Source organism: Leptodactylus fuscus, chromosome 4 (genome assembly GCF_031893055.1).
Source record: "Leptodactylus fuscus isolate aLepFus1 chromosome 4, aLepFus1.hap2, whole genome shotgun sequence".
NCBI classification, from domain to species: domain Eukaryota; kingdom Metazoa; phylum Chordata; class Amphibia; order Anura; family Leptodactylidae; genus Leptodactylus; species Leptodactylus fuscus.
Window position 1 is genome coordinate 106,179,477 of NC_134268.1, and position 15,082 is coordinate 106,194,558.

Genomic DNA, 15,082 nt, shown 5'->3' on the forward strand with positions numbered 1-15,082 from the left:
TACAATACTTGAACCATTGCAAAATCATAATTTGGAAACCTACTAAAGCTTCATTATTGCTATTAGGCCATAGGTAATATTATACAGCATTGGTGTTAATTACAGAAATAATGAATATTTTGTATACAAACTCATAATTTGTGTACGAGTATGCACACCATTTGAAATATAGGTTTGGATGCCAATGGAAATGAAACTTAAAGGTTACAGAGTGAACTTAATAGACATACAAATAAAATGTATTTCATCTCTGAATTTCTGTAATGATGATTGGAATGAAAATACCCTGTATTTTCTGTTGTAGTTGAATTATCATGCCTTGTCTGAAATTATATTTGGTTGTAAAGCAAAGAACTGAATCGGCTTATCATGGATATGCATTAGATACAGGGTCATCCAGCGCCTGAAGGTTAACAGACTTGGCGAGTAATATTGTATTGTGAACCCATAATGTGTTTCTGCATCTGTATAGCTTAAAGCAAGGCCTAGTCTGTGAAGATCTAAAAGATGCATTCCTTTTATTATCAGTCCTGCTATTGCTTGTGCTTTTTTATATCTCTAAATTTTGAATGTGGGTCTATTCTCTGGTTAAAAAAGTAATAGAAGGGTAGAATGAGTAATTATAGGTATTAGAGGAGGGTGATATTCGAGAAAAGGGGCAGGTTAAACATTTTATGTTTTGCAAATCTATTGATATAATCCTGCTCTTATAAGATGCAAATATTAGTATTAATTAGTATTGCACTATTCCAATATACTTTTTGCATAAATTCGTCATGGTTTTCTAGATCTCTACTTCTTGCAATCCATTCTGATTACTCCTTACTGCTTATTGAAATCACCCCATGGTCATGTGATATATGGTCCATGGTCATGTGATATACACAAGTGCACAGCTCATTACCAGACAGTGTCTGTGTCTATAACAAGACATGACCATGGGCTGTATAGTACATAATTGGACTGATTTTTATTCACTGGCAGTAAGAAGAATGAATGCCAACAAGCAGAAAGCTAGAAAACTGTATGGAATTGATGCAGAAAATATCATGCAAATTTTTACAACTTTTTATTAACCCCTTCCCTCCGATGGCATTTTTTGATTTTCGTTTTTCGTTTTTGACTCCCCTCCTTCTAAACCCCATAACTTTTTTATTTCTCCGTTCCCAGAGCCATATGAGGTCTTAATTTTTGAGGGACAAATTTTTCTTCATGATGCTACCATTAATTATTCTATATAATGTACTCGGAAGCAGGAAAAAAATTCAGAATGGGGTGGATTTGAAGAAAAAATGCATTTCTGCGACTTTCTTACGGGCTTTGGTTTTACGGCGTTCACTGTGCAGCCAAAATGACATATCCCCTATATTCTGTGTTTCGGTACAGTTCCAGGGATACCAAATTTATATGGTTTTATTTACATTTTGACCCCTAAAAAAAATTCCAAAACTGTGTTAAATTTTTTTTCTAAAAGTCGCCATATTCCGACGGCCGTAACTTTTTTATACGTAAGTGTACGGGGATGCATAGGGCGTCTTTTTTTGCGAGGTCGGGTGTACTTTTTAGTTCTACCATTTTCGGGAAATGTTATTGCTTTGATCACTTTTTATTCAAATTTTTATCAGAATCAAAACAGTGAAAAAACGGCGGTTTGGCACTTTCGACTATTTTTCCCGCTACGGCGTTTACCGAACAGGAAAAATATTTTTATAGATTTGTAGAGCGGGCGATTTCGGACGCGGGGATACCTAACATGTATATGTTTCACAGTTTTTAACTACTTTTATATGTGTTCTAGGGAAAGGGGGGTGATTTGAACTTTTAATTCTTTTTATATTTTTTTTATATTTTTTTTAACTTTTTTTTTTAATTTTTTTTTGCATTTATTAGACCCCCTAGGGGTGTTGAACCCCAGGGGGTCTGATCACTAATGCAATGCATTACAATGCTAATGCATTGCAATGCATTGCAAAAAAGCATCCTTTCTTTTGCAGGCTGCATAGACCAGCCTGCAAAAGAGAGGATTTGCAGACAAGCCTGGGAGCCTGTACAAGACTCCCGGCTGTCATGGCAACGGGACGTCAGCCCTGGAGCATGCTCCAGGAGCCGGCGATCCCGGCCAAAATGGCAGCGCCCATGCGCCGCCGGGAAAATGGCGCCTCCGGCGCCTTTGACCGCGGCGACGGAGGGGTTAATGCCTCCGATCGGTCCGGGGACCGATCGGAGGCATCAGAGCCGGTTGTCTACTGCCGGGCGGTCGCCATAGTTACAGACCCGACATGCGCCGTACTATTACGGCGCATGTCGGGAAGGGGTTAAACAAATATCTGTCTCTCAATATTGGTCTGAAAATGGACAACCCCTTTAAGTGTCTTGATAATGTGATTGTGTTCTCATGCTATATTGTAAAGAGGTTCCAACCTTAATTCATTTCTTTAAAAATATAGTTATTGCTTCAGTAAAGATGACATCTTTTAGTTTGAAGCTGTACATTACGGAAATCCAGCATGAAAAAACCCTCAGCATTTTACAGTCTGAGGCTAGATTCACAGCTACGTTGTAGTAGAAAACTGGCAGAAACCAGTCAGTAACCTGTGCGGACCCCATTACAGTCTGTGGAGTCCGCTGGTAACCAATATTTAAGCAGACAGGGTCTCTATCTTTTGGATCCCCATGCGGACCTGAACGACGGAGACCCGAACACTAGTGTGAACCTAGCATCAGCAAAGTCAATATGTTTTAATTGAAACTCATCTTTACACTGTGGGAAAAATGCAGATTTTCGGATTGCGTATTCTTCTTCATTTTTGCGTTATTTTTTTCTCTGTTTTTTTTGTTTTTTACCTAGGTTATACTGTGTGTGGCTTTAGCCTAAAGGTTTTATAACCCACCTGAAGTAAATGTTCCTACTGCTCATAATATCAAAAAAATAAACAGATTGCCCTTAAAATGTGAAGGTGTTCCCTGCCCACAACCTATCAAGGGTTTCTTTAAATTTTTTATTGATCACATTAATAAGAAGTTTGACAGCCAGGGACCAAAGAGATACAAAAATTGTGCCGAAAATTATTCTTTTGATTTGCTGTGTAGAATCAGATAGGTAGAGTCCAAGTGCCCAAACCCCCAAACATTTTAGGCAAAACTCCACTTATTTGAAAGACCATTTCTTTATAATACATTGGTACTTCTAGTGACTGTACTGTGCAAGTGCTACCAATGTGGTTTTTTTGCTCAGTTGTAGTATCTGAAGCTCAGGAAATTAAAGGAAAGACAAATGCAGACATATGCATTTGCAGCTAAATATTAAGTTTATTTCTTGCCCCAAGTGCTTATTCACGTTAGTACTGGTCAACACAGATCTATAATATCCGACTCTGTGATATTTCTGAGTAAGAGATATAGCTACATTAGTTACAAGCTGAGCATTGTCAGGTGGGACTCTTTGCTTGGTAGACCCTACATGTTGTGGAAATCATCCATTGGTTGACCTGTGGTGCATAGAAAATGAGTATTCAATAACTTCTATACAACATAAGCTATTTGGGTTCCTATCAGTTAAACAACGTCTGGTCACCTGCTGTTACAAGTATCTACAATGTGAAATGTCAGAACCAGACAAGGCTTCAAGATGTTATAGTATAGCTTGTGCTTTATGATATTGTTGCAAAGAGATGCAAACTCAAGAATGATGTATTCTGAGTACACAGAATATGTAAGCTATGATGTCTCTTCTGAACTATGTGCCTATTTAAATACATTTTGGTAAAAATGACAAAAATATATTCTTCTGCTGTCACTCAACAAGCAGGGTATCCTTAGAGCACCTTGTGGGTGACGATAAAAGCAATTAGTGAGCAGGAACATGATGTAATGACATTAAGCCCAATGTGCTATGGCTCTTGCCGTTACAAAACTATTATTGAACGAGACAGCTCTGCCTTCTTGTCTGAGAAAGATATGTAAGAATTTTACTGCAGTTATCTGATTTCCCATATGTTTTCTATCAGTGCACTCCACTTGGCTCGGGTTAAGTACAAGTAAATAAGGATAACAGGCAGAATGCTGAGAGATTTATGGCCTGCTTTTTGGTTAATTGCCGATCTGCATAATGTTTGGCAAAGATGATGTAATGAAATGTGATGTGCTCTAATAACACAGCTTTCTCTTTTTCAGCTTTTTCTTTAGTTGTGCCATTGCTTAGTACCACGCTCCTATTCCAGCGGCTCTTCAGCATTTTTCTTTCATTCATGTCCTGCTATCTACTGCTTAGTACAGGGTAATGTGTTTTTCATTTTTACATTTTTTCATTTAAAATTTTTATATTTTAAGCTAATGCTGTCCGTTGTGATTGTGTAAAGACAAGTTTCTAATACCATTGTAAGACATTTTTTTTACCAACTGGATATCAAAATAGAAAACAGTTATCAAACTTTGTACGATTGGCCATTCTTGGCATCTTAAATGTCTAGTTTGTTGAACATATAATGGGCTGGTGCGTTTGTTGGGAATACTTTTGAACCCATGCTAAAAAAAATAGTCAGCAACTTATCCTAGTGACTAAAATCCGAACTTCAATTATAACTTGAAGTTGACTGTTAGCAGCTTTGTGATATTTTAGTCGTATACCTATTAAAATTTCTTGAAAGCTGCTCATAACACGTTATTCCTATGGACTGAGGTTGTTACATGACACTTCATATTTGATCTCTGTCGTATTGTTAAAGGGGGATTCCCATCTCCAGGATTGTATTGAAACTTGTAGCTTAAAGAGGATCTGCAGGACTTTGAAAACATGGCTGCTTTCTTCTTCTTAGGAAGTGACGTTCATTGGTCACATGACCATGTTGCATCTCAGTCCCATTCATATTAATGGGCTAGAGATGGAAAAAAATGTGGGTAAATATAATGCTCAAAAAAATCTGTGACAGAATATAGCATAGAAAATCATAGGTGAATAAATTAAAATGTAACTTTTATTAGTGTACACTAAATGGTGGTTTGAATCAGTCAATACGGTAAATACATATAACACAAGTCAAATTGGACACCAACACTCAGATCCCAAGACAGTAATCATATAGTGGATGTAGGAGATGGGTCAGATGAATGATCACAGACATCACCTCAAGATTACAGTCAGTGGGGTGACATTTGTAAAGGGTGGATATCTCCAAAATGCACCTAAATGGAGGCTGGATGTTACAGGATAATACTTTCTCAAACACTGTTTATTCAGAGGGTGTTGAGGCACAATAATGCCAAAGAAACCGAACAAGAAGATCTCTATATTTAAAGCTCAGAGGGTTTAGAAGTACTGACTACAAGTGTGCATATCCCTTTAAAGTATTTGGTGCACTATTAGTATCATATAATATTGGCTCCCCAAGATAACAATTCTTGTTTCCAAGGGATAATAGTATCACATAACAGGATTAGGTTTCCATATAATACAATAACAGCCTTACTTCAGTAGCCATATATGTGTCTCATGCCCAGTAGAGCGACAGTGAGACTGACTACCTAGGATTAAATGGCCAGCTGAGTCTAAGACCTAATTGGTGTATACCCAAATAGATCTAGTATATCAGCGATGGCTGCTTGTAGCGCATCACTGCAACCTATGGAGATAGCTGCTAAGGTAAAGTCTCGGGTCCCTTTCGGGTGATCTGAGACATATATTCTCAATGTGTTTCTCTTTTTAGGGTTCATCAGGAGAGAGATACACTGAGTGGTAAGCCGAGAGATTGCAGTTATAACTGCAGTTTTGAAGGTGGACACCAGTGCTTGATAGCCGAGTATCTACCAAGTTTGTTTACCAAATTATTTTTGGGGAGACTTTAGGAGACCCACACATTTTTTATTTTCTTTCTATATGTGGCAAGCTTGTTAGTTGCAAGATGAGATGTATTATTAGGCGCCATTTTGGGGTACATAAAATTTGTTAGAAATTAAATGGTTATGCCTTTAAACAAAAAAAAAACAACTATATAAATCTATAGAAATTGGTATTGCGGTAATTTTGTAATTGTTCTGACTGAAAATTAATTAAGCTAATAAAATTAATATATTTACGCTGCACAATCCATAAAAAGGAGTACTTTCTTATCCCCCCATACCAAAAAATAAATTAACAGAACTTCATCAAAAAATGATATGCATTTTATGGTGCCAAGAGGAACTCGCTCCTCAAAAAATAAACCCTTGTACGCTTATTTTATTTTATTGAGGGGGGAGAAGCTTGGATGTGGAGCCTGAATTAGGCTGGGCTTTAAGGGATTGATATATAGAGTGTAGCACTGCGGTCAGATGTTATTTGTAAGGTTGGGGGTTGCTAGAGCTGCTTTAAATAATACATGTACTTATTCATAGACATTACAAATTATTATATTGATAATGCTACAGCCATGTTTGATATTTGCAGATATACAGTATGGTCTGGGATTAAATATTTATCTAGAAAAGACTCTCCGTGTGAATCTTGTTTTGTCGTTCATCATCATTCTACCCAAGTACAGTATGAGCAGCTAACTCCTTATACATTTTCTTTGATATCATAGGTATGAAGCTTTTTTCCCTGTGGCGCTGTCATGTTTAATGTTCGTGTGGATATTTATAGAGCAGGAAACTCTAGTAAAACAACAGCTCTCTTTCAAGCAAAAGGTAAAGAGTTCCATGTCATGATAATCCTTATATTGCTGTAATATATTCTACAGTGAGGCAATACAGTATTGGAGGATTAGTGAATAAGTCATCTCTTGTAGGTGCAGCAGAGGAGTCTGCTATACTATCTACATATAAGTGATTAAAAACAAAAAGTATGTAAATTAACAGGAATTTATCTATGTAAAAGTCTTTGTTAACTCCTAAAGGAAATGATTATTTCCCTTATGCATTTACAGGGGTTGTCTCCATTCGGTTTAGCCACAAGAAAGGGTTGGAAATTCCTTTGTCAGCATTTATAATAGCTCTTTATGAATGTTGTATATTTACAATTTATATTTAATATGCATTTCCTTAATAAGAGGCACATGGTACAATGAGCAGGCATTCTGAACAGTTTTTCCTTTTTACATTTTGCTGCATTTGTTTGCAGTGGTTTAAGGTATAACTTTGAGATTCTAATTTTCCTATTGCTTCGGCACTTCTAAGAAAGAAGTAAACAACTTCACTAGTTTCACCTTCAAGCAGTTCAATACGTTTGTTTACTTGTGTGATTATTGGTTTTCTAGTCTATGATAAAGGTCACTTCATAGGGTGTAGACCTGCTGAATATCAAATGTCGACTGCCTTATACAGCCTCTAGGAAAGAAGATGTTCTACATTCTGATGGGCCATCTAGGGGAATATTCAGTATATATACTGTATATTAGCAGAATAGCCTGCTAATATACAGTATAATGGCATCTGGAGTTTTTTTTTATTTACATTTGTAAATTTCCTTTTAAATATTATATACAACAACAAACATGTACTTAGTACTGTATAGTTTGGATCGTAGTGGAGAAGGAGTCATACTTCATTAGGATAGAGACTTGAAGACCAAAGAATACTCAGAGCTAATTGTTGTAGATTTATTGGGGCATTTCAATAGCAAGACAACAAAATATTCACCAAAATTCCAGGGCTCCAGATATTGACTACATTTTAAAAAAAAATGTTTGTTTTGGTACCGTGTTAGCCAGTGGTTATAAAATATAAAAAACAAAAAAACTTTGCAAGTCTTCAGTAGGTGATACCTTTTTTAATGGCTAACTCATAATGATGACCATTAAAAAAGGTATCACCTACTGAAGACTTGCAAAGTTTTTTTGTTTTTTATACATTTTTTTTAGCGTAGATCCTTATTGAATTTAAATAGGTTTTAAATTTAAGACTTTGCTCCTTGCAGTTGGGAGCTTTCTGTATGTATTACTTTTGAAGTGTTTTCTCATTAATCATATTTATCCCCTATCCACAGGATAGGCGTTAACTGTAAGGGCATATGCAGGATTTTCTCAAGGGTACAGTTCGGGGGCCAGTAGCACAAGGATAAAAGGACATGCGGAGATGTTATTATAGGGATAATTCCTCCCACATAGTGCTTCCTACATGTATAGTCTATAACAACTCCAGGTCCAATACAGTATAATGTCTTCAGCCCACCCAGTATAGGATCCCAGGAATAGTGGAGAGAACAAGAGTAATTACTGAGAATCGTACTGGCTACTCACTTTCACCCCCATCAGGAACCAATGAATGTTATCATCACTACTGGTCATCATTCAGGGTAGCAGTAGCTGGCCAAGGTCAGAAAGGTGGCAGTTTTAGTCATGAAACCACCCATTTATGTACACCCCTAGATAAAGCATTTTGGTAAAGTCGTGTGTACCCAAGCCTATGCCTAATATTCTGGTGAAACAGATAGTAATACATTATTTGCTCACCACACAAAATATTGTCACTGGTAATAGAAGGAGCAGGATTCTTTTCCATTCTCTATGTAGGTATGGCTAGATCTCTATAAGATAATAGCGAGGAACACTCAATAGTTAATTGTTTTATATAATATTATTTAATTATATAATATACATACATACATAATTATACCAAACTATCTCTAGTTTTCATCATAACAGCCAAGCCCATATGACTGACAATTCCTTCCCCATATAATTTTGTCTTAGTAAAAAATGAAATATTAAGTAGAAAATGTCAATGCTTACACATGCCAGGTTCATTGCACAGTCCTAAAATCAATGCGCCTATTGCTGAGCTTGGTAGCATGTTATACTATTTCTTCTTTTCAATGCTGTTCTTGACGACTTTTTTTGAAAAAAAAATTGTGTGTGTGTATATACAGTCCTATGAAAAAGTTTGGGCACCCCTATTAATCTTAATCATTTTTAGTTCTAAATATTTTGGTGTTTGCAGCAGCCATTTCAGTTTGATATATCTAATAACTGATGGACACAGTAATATTTCAGGATTGAAATGAGGTTTCATAGGACTGTGTGTATATATATATATATATATATATATATATATATATATATATATATATATACACGTAAGTCAATCTTAAACAATTGAAAAAAATGTAAAGAAAGTGACACAGTAATATTTCAGGATTGAAATGAGGTTTCATAGGACTGTGTATATATATATATATATATATATATATATATATATATATATATATATATATATATATATACATACACGTAAGTCAATCTTAAACAATTGAAAAAAATGTAAAGAAAGTGACAGAACATGGTCAAAGAAGAGTCCCAATTCCTCCTTAGGCAGCTATAGATGTTTCCTGATGTCTGAATAAATGTTCTCACTGTGATGTTTGCTCTTATTTTATTTTTGAAGCTTCATCAAACCTCCATCAAAGAAACTAATCAGATGTTTCTCTCTTCTGCTCACCCTTTACTTTGCATCCAAATAAATAGAACCACAGAAAACTGTATCTGCACCTCCCTACTGCCCCCTGAATTGTGTTGCAGGCAGATTAATGTGGAATTAGATTCTGAACTTTTACAGAGACACTAGAGATTGGTGGAATTTGAGGAAGCTGCATACCCCACTCTCAGAGATTATGAGAACAGTGATCACCGAGTCTATTCACGTCTGTAGGATTGATGGAGTACCGTTATCTGCTCTCTCCATCAGTCCCATAGAAGTGACTGGAGCAGTAGTCACATATATGGACCAGCATTCCATTCATAATTGAGCTTGGGAACTGTCGTTCTCATGATCATTGAGGGTCCTAGTGGTTAGACCCCTCTCTCATTGTGTTGTACCAGGGACACCTGCCCTTGGACTGATGCCTCTACTGTTTACTGGTCCTATCACTAACCAGTTGTTTCAAGTTTATCTTGTGCACACTTTTCTTCCTCCATCATCTACTTGTGAGTTGTATCAGATACATCTAACATAGACCAAGTGTTATTATACTTATTTAGAATATACAGTATAAGAGCCCTTAATATATCTGGTTTGTCTATTTGTCAATTGGTATTTATTTCAGAGTTGTATTGTCCCCTGATGTCCCCTGATGTGTTGGGACCCATAATTTGTTAATTGGACTTTTTTTAGATCATTTTTGTTAGCTCAATATTCATGTGTATCTTTGGAGCATAGTTGGCGCCTCCCTGTCCCATACGAGGTTTGTAGGCAACTCAGATATAGGGAGTCCCCTCTTTCATAGATTTATCTGTATTTGTTTGTTTTCTCTTTGATATTACAGAGTTCTTGTTTGATACTTGCCAGACAACATGACAACCAGCTGAAGTGTCATTTATTGTCTTGTTATTGTCATATGGCTCATGATACATATTTGTGCAGTGAAAGATAGCTAGCAGTTCACATAATGATAGGTGATAACTATTAGATCACCCCAGTAGTCACAAGTAGGCAGCATGGATTTCTTAGTTCTCCTAGTTGCATTGAGGAAGAATTGTAGTCAACAGCAGTGGTTGAGTATGCCCTTCCGCTCTACATGACTGTGGAGTTTGGGGAGACAAACCAGGGTCACTCAGTTGTATAAGGTTATTCATATTGTATATAAAATTGTGTACAATTTTATTAGCATTCACGTATGTGAGTCTTAACTTACTTCCTTTTAGTTAGCACTTCTGTATTTCTTATGTCAAACAGGTAGTTCTAGAGTAATACTTAATACTCTAAGTCTTGTTTTGTGTTCACAAGGTGCAGTGACTAATGTCAAACAGCTAGCGTTAGATATTGATTTTGATTTTTCTTTTTGATCTCCCACATAGTTGATCATGAAGTCTTCCATCATTCACACAGTTAAAACTGCTGAATTAAAGATCTTTTTCCTTGCTGCTTATTACTGACACATGTCCATTTCATGGTTTACTGGAAGTAGAATTCATATGCCTTTATTAAAAGTGACTAGAATGACACATCACATTGATTTTCTTGTTTCCTCCACAGCTCAACTGTATTGACTTCTCCTGCAGTGCTGATATAACTCAGTTTCGACAACTGAATTTGGATGACACTCGAAGAGCTTTCTTTTTGGTATCCTTTCTGTGTTTTAACAGTGGAAAAAGATCTGTATTGGAAAATATTTGTTAGGGAATAATGAAGTGTAAGCTATTATATGTATTTGTAAAACATGCAGCAAGTTTTTGAATACTTGTTTCTGTTTTAGGTAGTTTAACAACAATGTCTATAGTGCTGCTTTGCTTTAGTGAAATTCTTGATATATATCTTACTAGCCAGAATCTGGTGTTGATTCCACTGAGTCTGACTATCTGTTTCAGTGGAGCAGTGGTTGGGCAGTGCACTCTAAGCTACATTCAGTTCAGTGGAAGTGCCAGAGGTAGCCAAAGTACAGAGCTCAGCTATCTCTGTTCTGATCAGTGGGGATCTGAGTGTTTGGACCCCCTCTGATCTGCAAGTTATCGCCTATCCCATGGATAGGGGATAATTTCCTTTCCTGGGTAAACCCTTTTAATATTGACATATTACCCTGGCAGAACTAATTTATTAAAGGGGTTATCAGTAGAGATGAGCGAACAGTGTTCTATCGAACACATGTTCGATCGGATATCAGGGTGTTCGCCATGTTCGAATCGAATCGAACACCGCGTGGTAAAGTGCGCCAAAATTCGATTCCCCTCCCACCTTCCCTGGCGCCTTTTTTGCACCAATAACAGCGCAGGGGAGGTGGGACAGGAACTACGACACTGGGGGCATTGAAAAAAATTGGAAAAAGTCATTGGCTGCCGAAATCAGGTGACCTCCATTTTAGACGAATAGTGGATTTCAAATCCGGGTCATATGAGAATGTGAACTTTGTGACTATGAGACAGGGATAGCTGTACAGGCAGGGATAGCTAGGGATAACCTCTATTTAGGGGGGAATGTTATTAAAAATAACTTTTTGGGGCTCTATCGGGTGTGTAATTGTGATTTTTGTGAGATAAACTTTTTCCCATAGGGATGCATTGGCCAGCGCTGATTGGCCGAATTCCGTACTCTGGCCAATCAGTGCTGGCCAATGCATTCTATTAGCTTGATGAAGCAGAGTGTGCACAAGGGTTCAAGCGCACCCTCGGCTCTGATGTAGCAGAGCTGAGGCTGCACAAGGGTTCAAGCGCACCCTCGGCTCTGATGTAGGAGAGCCGAGGGTGCACTTGAACCCTTGTGCACCCTCGGCTCTGCTACATCAGAGCCGAGGGTGCGCTTGAACCCTTGTGCACACTCTGCTTCATCAAGCTAATAGAATGCATTGGCCAGCGCTGATTGGCCAATGCATTCTATTAGCCCGATGAAGTAGAGCTGAATGTGTGTGCTAAGCACACACATTCAGCACTGCTTCATCACGCCAATACAATGCATTAGCCAGTGCTGATTGGCCAGAGTACGGAATTCGGCCAATCAGCGCTGGCTCTGCTGGAGGAGGCGGAGTCTAAGATCGCTCCACACCAGTCTCCATTCAGGTCCGACCTTAGACTCCGCCTCCTCCAGCAGAGCCAGCGCTGATTGGCCGAATTCCGTACTCTGGCCAATCAGCACTGGCTAATGCATTGTATTGGCGTGATGAAGCAGTGCTGAATGTGCGTGCTTAGCACACACATTCAGCTCTACTTCATCGGGCTAATAGAATGCATTGGCCAGCGCTGATTGGCCAGAGTACGGAATTCGGCCAATCAGCGCTGGCTCTGCTGGAGGAGGCGGAGTCTAAGATCGCTCCACACCAGTCTCCATTCAGGTCCGACCTTAGACTCCGCCTCCTCCAGCAGAGCCAGCGCTGATTGGCCGAATTCCGTACTCTGGCCAATCAGCACTGGCTAATGCATTGTATTGGCGTGATGAAGCAGTGCTGAATGTGTGTGCTTAGCACACACATTCAGCTCTACTTCATCGGGCTAATAGAATGCATTGGCCAGCGCTGATTGGCCAGAGTACGGAATTCGGCCAATCAGCGCTGGCTCTGCTGGAGGAGGCGGAGTCTAAGATCGCTCCACACCAGTCTCCATTCAGGTCCGACCTTAGACTCCGCCTCCTCCAGCAGAGCCACCGCTGATTGGCCGAATTCCGTACTCTGGCCAATCAGCACTGGCTAATGCATTGTATTGGCGTGATGAAGCAGTGCTGAATGTGTGTGCTTAACACACACATTCAGCTCTACTTCATCGGGCTAATAGAATGCATTGGCCAATTAGCGCTGGCCAATGCATTCTATTAGCGTGAACTGAGTTTGCACAGGGGTTCTAGTGCACCCTCGGCTCTGCTACATCAGATTGCTACATCTGATGTAGCAGTGCCGAGTGTGCATCAGATGTGTAGTTGAGCAAAACTGACTCAGCACTGCTAAGTCTCTGCATTCGCATAGGAATGCATTGGCCAGCCTTCGGCCAATCAGCGCTGGCTCTGCCGGAGGAGGCGGAGTCTAAGGTCGGACCTGAATGGAGACTGGTGTGGAGCGATCTTAGACTCCGCCTCCTCCAGCAGAGCCAGCGCTGATTGGTCGAGTTCCGTACTCTGGCCAATCAGCACTGGCCAATGCATTTCTATGGGGAAAAGTTAGCTTGCGAAAATCGCAAACTGACAGGGATTTCCATGAAATAAAGTGACTTTTATGCCCCCAGACATGCTTCCCCTGCTGTCCCAGTGTCATTCCAGGGTGTTGGTATCATTTCCTGGGGTGTCATAGTGGACTTGGTGACCCTCCAGACACGAATTTGGGTTTCCCCCTTAACGAGTTTATGTTCCCCATAGACTATAATGGGGTTCGAAACCCATTCGAACACTCGAACAGTGAGCGGCTGTTCGAATCGAATTTCGAACCTCGAACATTTTAGTGTTCGCTCATCTCTAGTTATCAGGTTTATAAACATTGATGGCTTATCCTTAGGGTAGGTCATCAATATTAGATCTGCGCCGGTCTGTAACCTGGGACTCCCATGGGTCACGAGTACCAGTACAAATTGTAGCAGTGAGTTTAGGTCTTGCAGTGCTGTCTGATTTAAATCTATGCAGCAGCGCTGCAGTACCTACACTCACCCATACAGTTTGTCCAAGTGAGCAGCGCAACTCGTGGTATGTAAACAATACCGCAAACCGTACGATATAGGTACCAGTGACCTGCGTGGGTCCCAGGTATCACACCCTGCAAATCTAATATTGATGACCTATCCTAAGGATAAACCATCCATGTTAGAAACCAAATAATCCCTTTAAGACTGATATAAGAAATGCCAGTCTTAATAAATTCTCCCTACTGTCAGCACTGTCCGCAGTAAGACTCACAACCTGAATTCCATATGAGTATGTCTCTAGAGTGTGGAAGGGACTCAGAGTACCTGGAGGAGATCCATATAAACCCAGTGAGAACATGTAAACTCCATGCTGAGGCTGTCCTTGGTTGGATAAGAAACCCAGACCCCAGTGCTGATTTACCTATAATATACCCATCAGAAAACGCAGGAAGTGAAGCAAAAAGAACAAAATTATTTTTAAAGCTTATAATAAACCGTAAATTCAAGAAAATTCTGGATGATATATTCAGTGTGTCTCCAGCCAGGCAGATCATGAGGTCCAGGGGTGTTTATTTTTTTACTCCGATGTTTTCACTTTGCAGCAGCAGAACATTGCCCTCCAGCATATTAATGGCCGGGTCTCTACTGCTGGGTGGTTCCGCTTCCTCTACAGTCACTTTGGTATCCACCACTTTTTTTTCGGTATAGCTGTATCCATGGTTGGCCATGCCTCCCTTATATGCTGTCTCTTGGAGGTATTTTCAATCTCCTCCTCTTCTTCCTACACAAATATCCAGACTTAAGGGGCTGAGTAATTGTCTTCCTTCCTTGGTGGTCTCTGCACTGCTGTTATTTCTCTTTCTGAGCTATGTTGAATACGTCATTTTTTTTGGCATAGCTGTATCCATGGCCGGCCATGCCTCCCTTACATGATGAATCTTGGAAGTATTTTCAGTCTCCTCTTTTTCTTCCTTCACACCAAATCCAGACTAAAGGGGCTGAGTAATTGTCCTCTTCCCCTGGTGGTCTCTGCACTGCTGTTATTGCTCTTTCTGAGCCATTTTGGAATCCACCATTTTTTGGGG

General features: G+C 39.3%; 1 protein-coding gene across 1 annotated transcript in view; it reads left to right on the top strand.

Moving 5' to 3' along the window:
- The window catches only part of PIGN (phosphatidylinositol glycan anchor biosynthesis class N), a 198,091-nt gene that overhangs the window by 150,545 nt on the left and 32,464 nt on the right, over positions 1–15,082 (top strand). Inside the window, exons 21-23 of the mRNA XM_075270921.1 lie at positions 4,174–4,276; positions 6,558–6,660; positions 10,942–11,028. Of these exons, the coding sequence (XP_075127022.1) occupies positions 4,174–4,276; positions 6,558–6,660; positions 10,942–11,028 (293 nt within the window). The remainder of the gene's footprint in view (positions 1–4,173; positions 4,277–6,557; positions 6,661–10,941; positions 11,029–15,082) is intronic.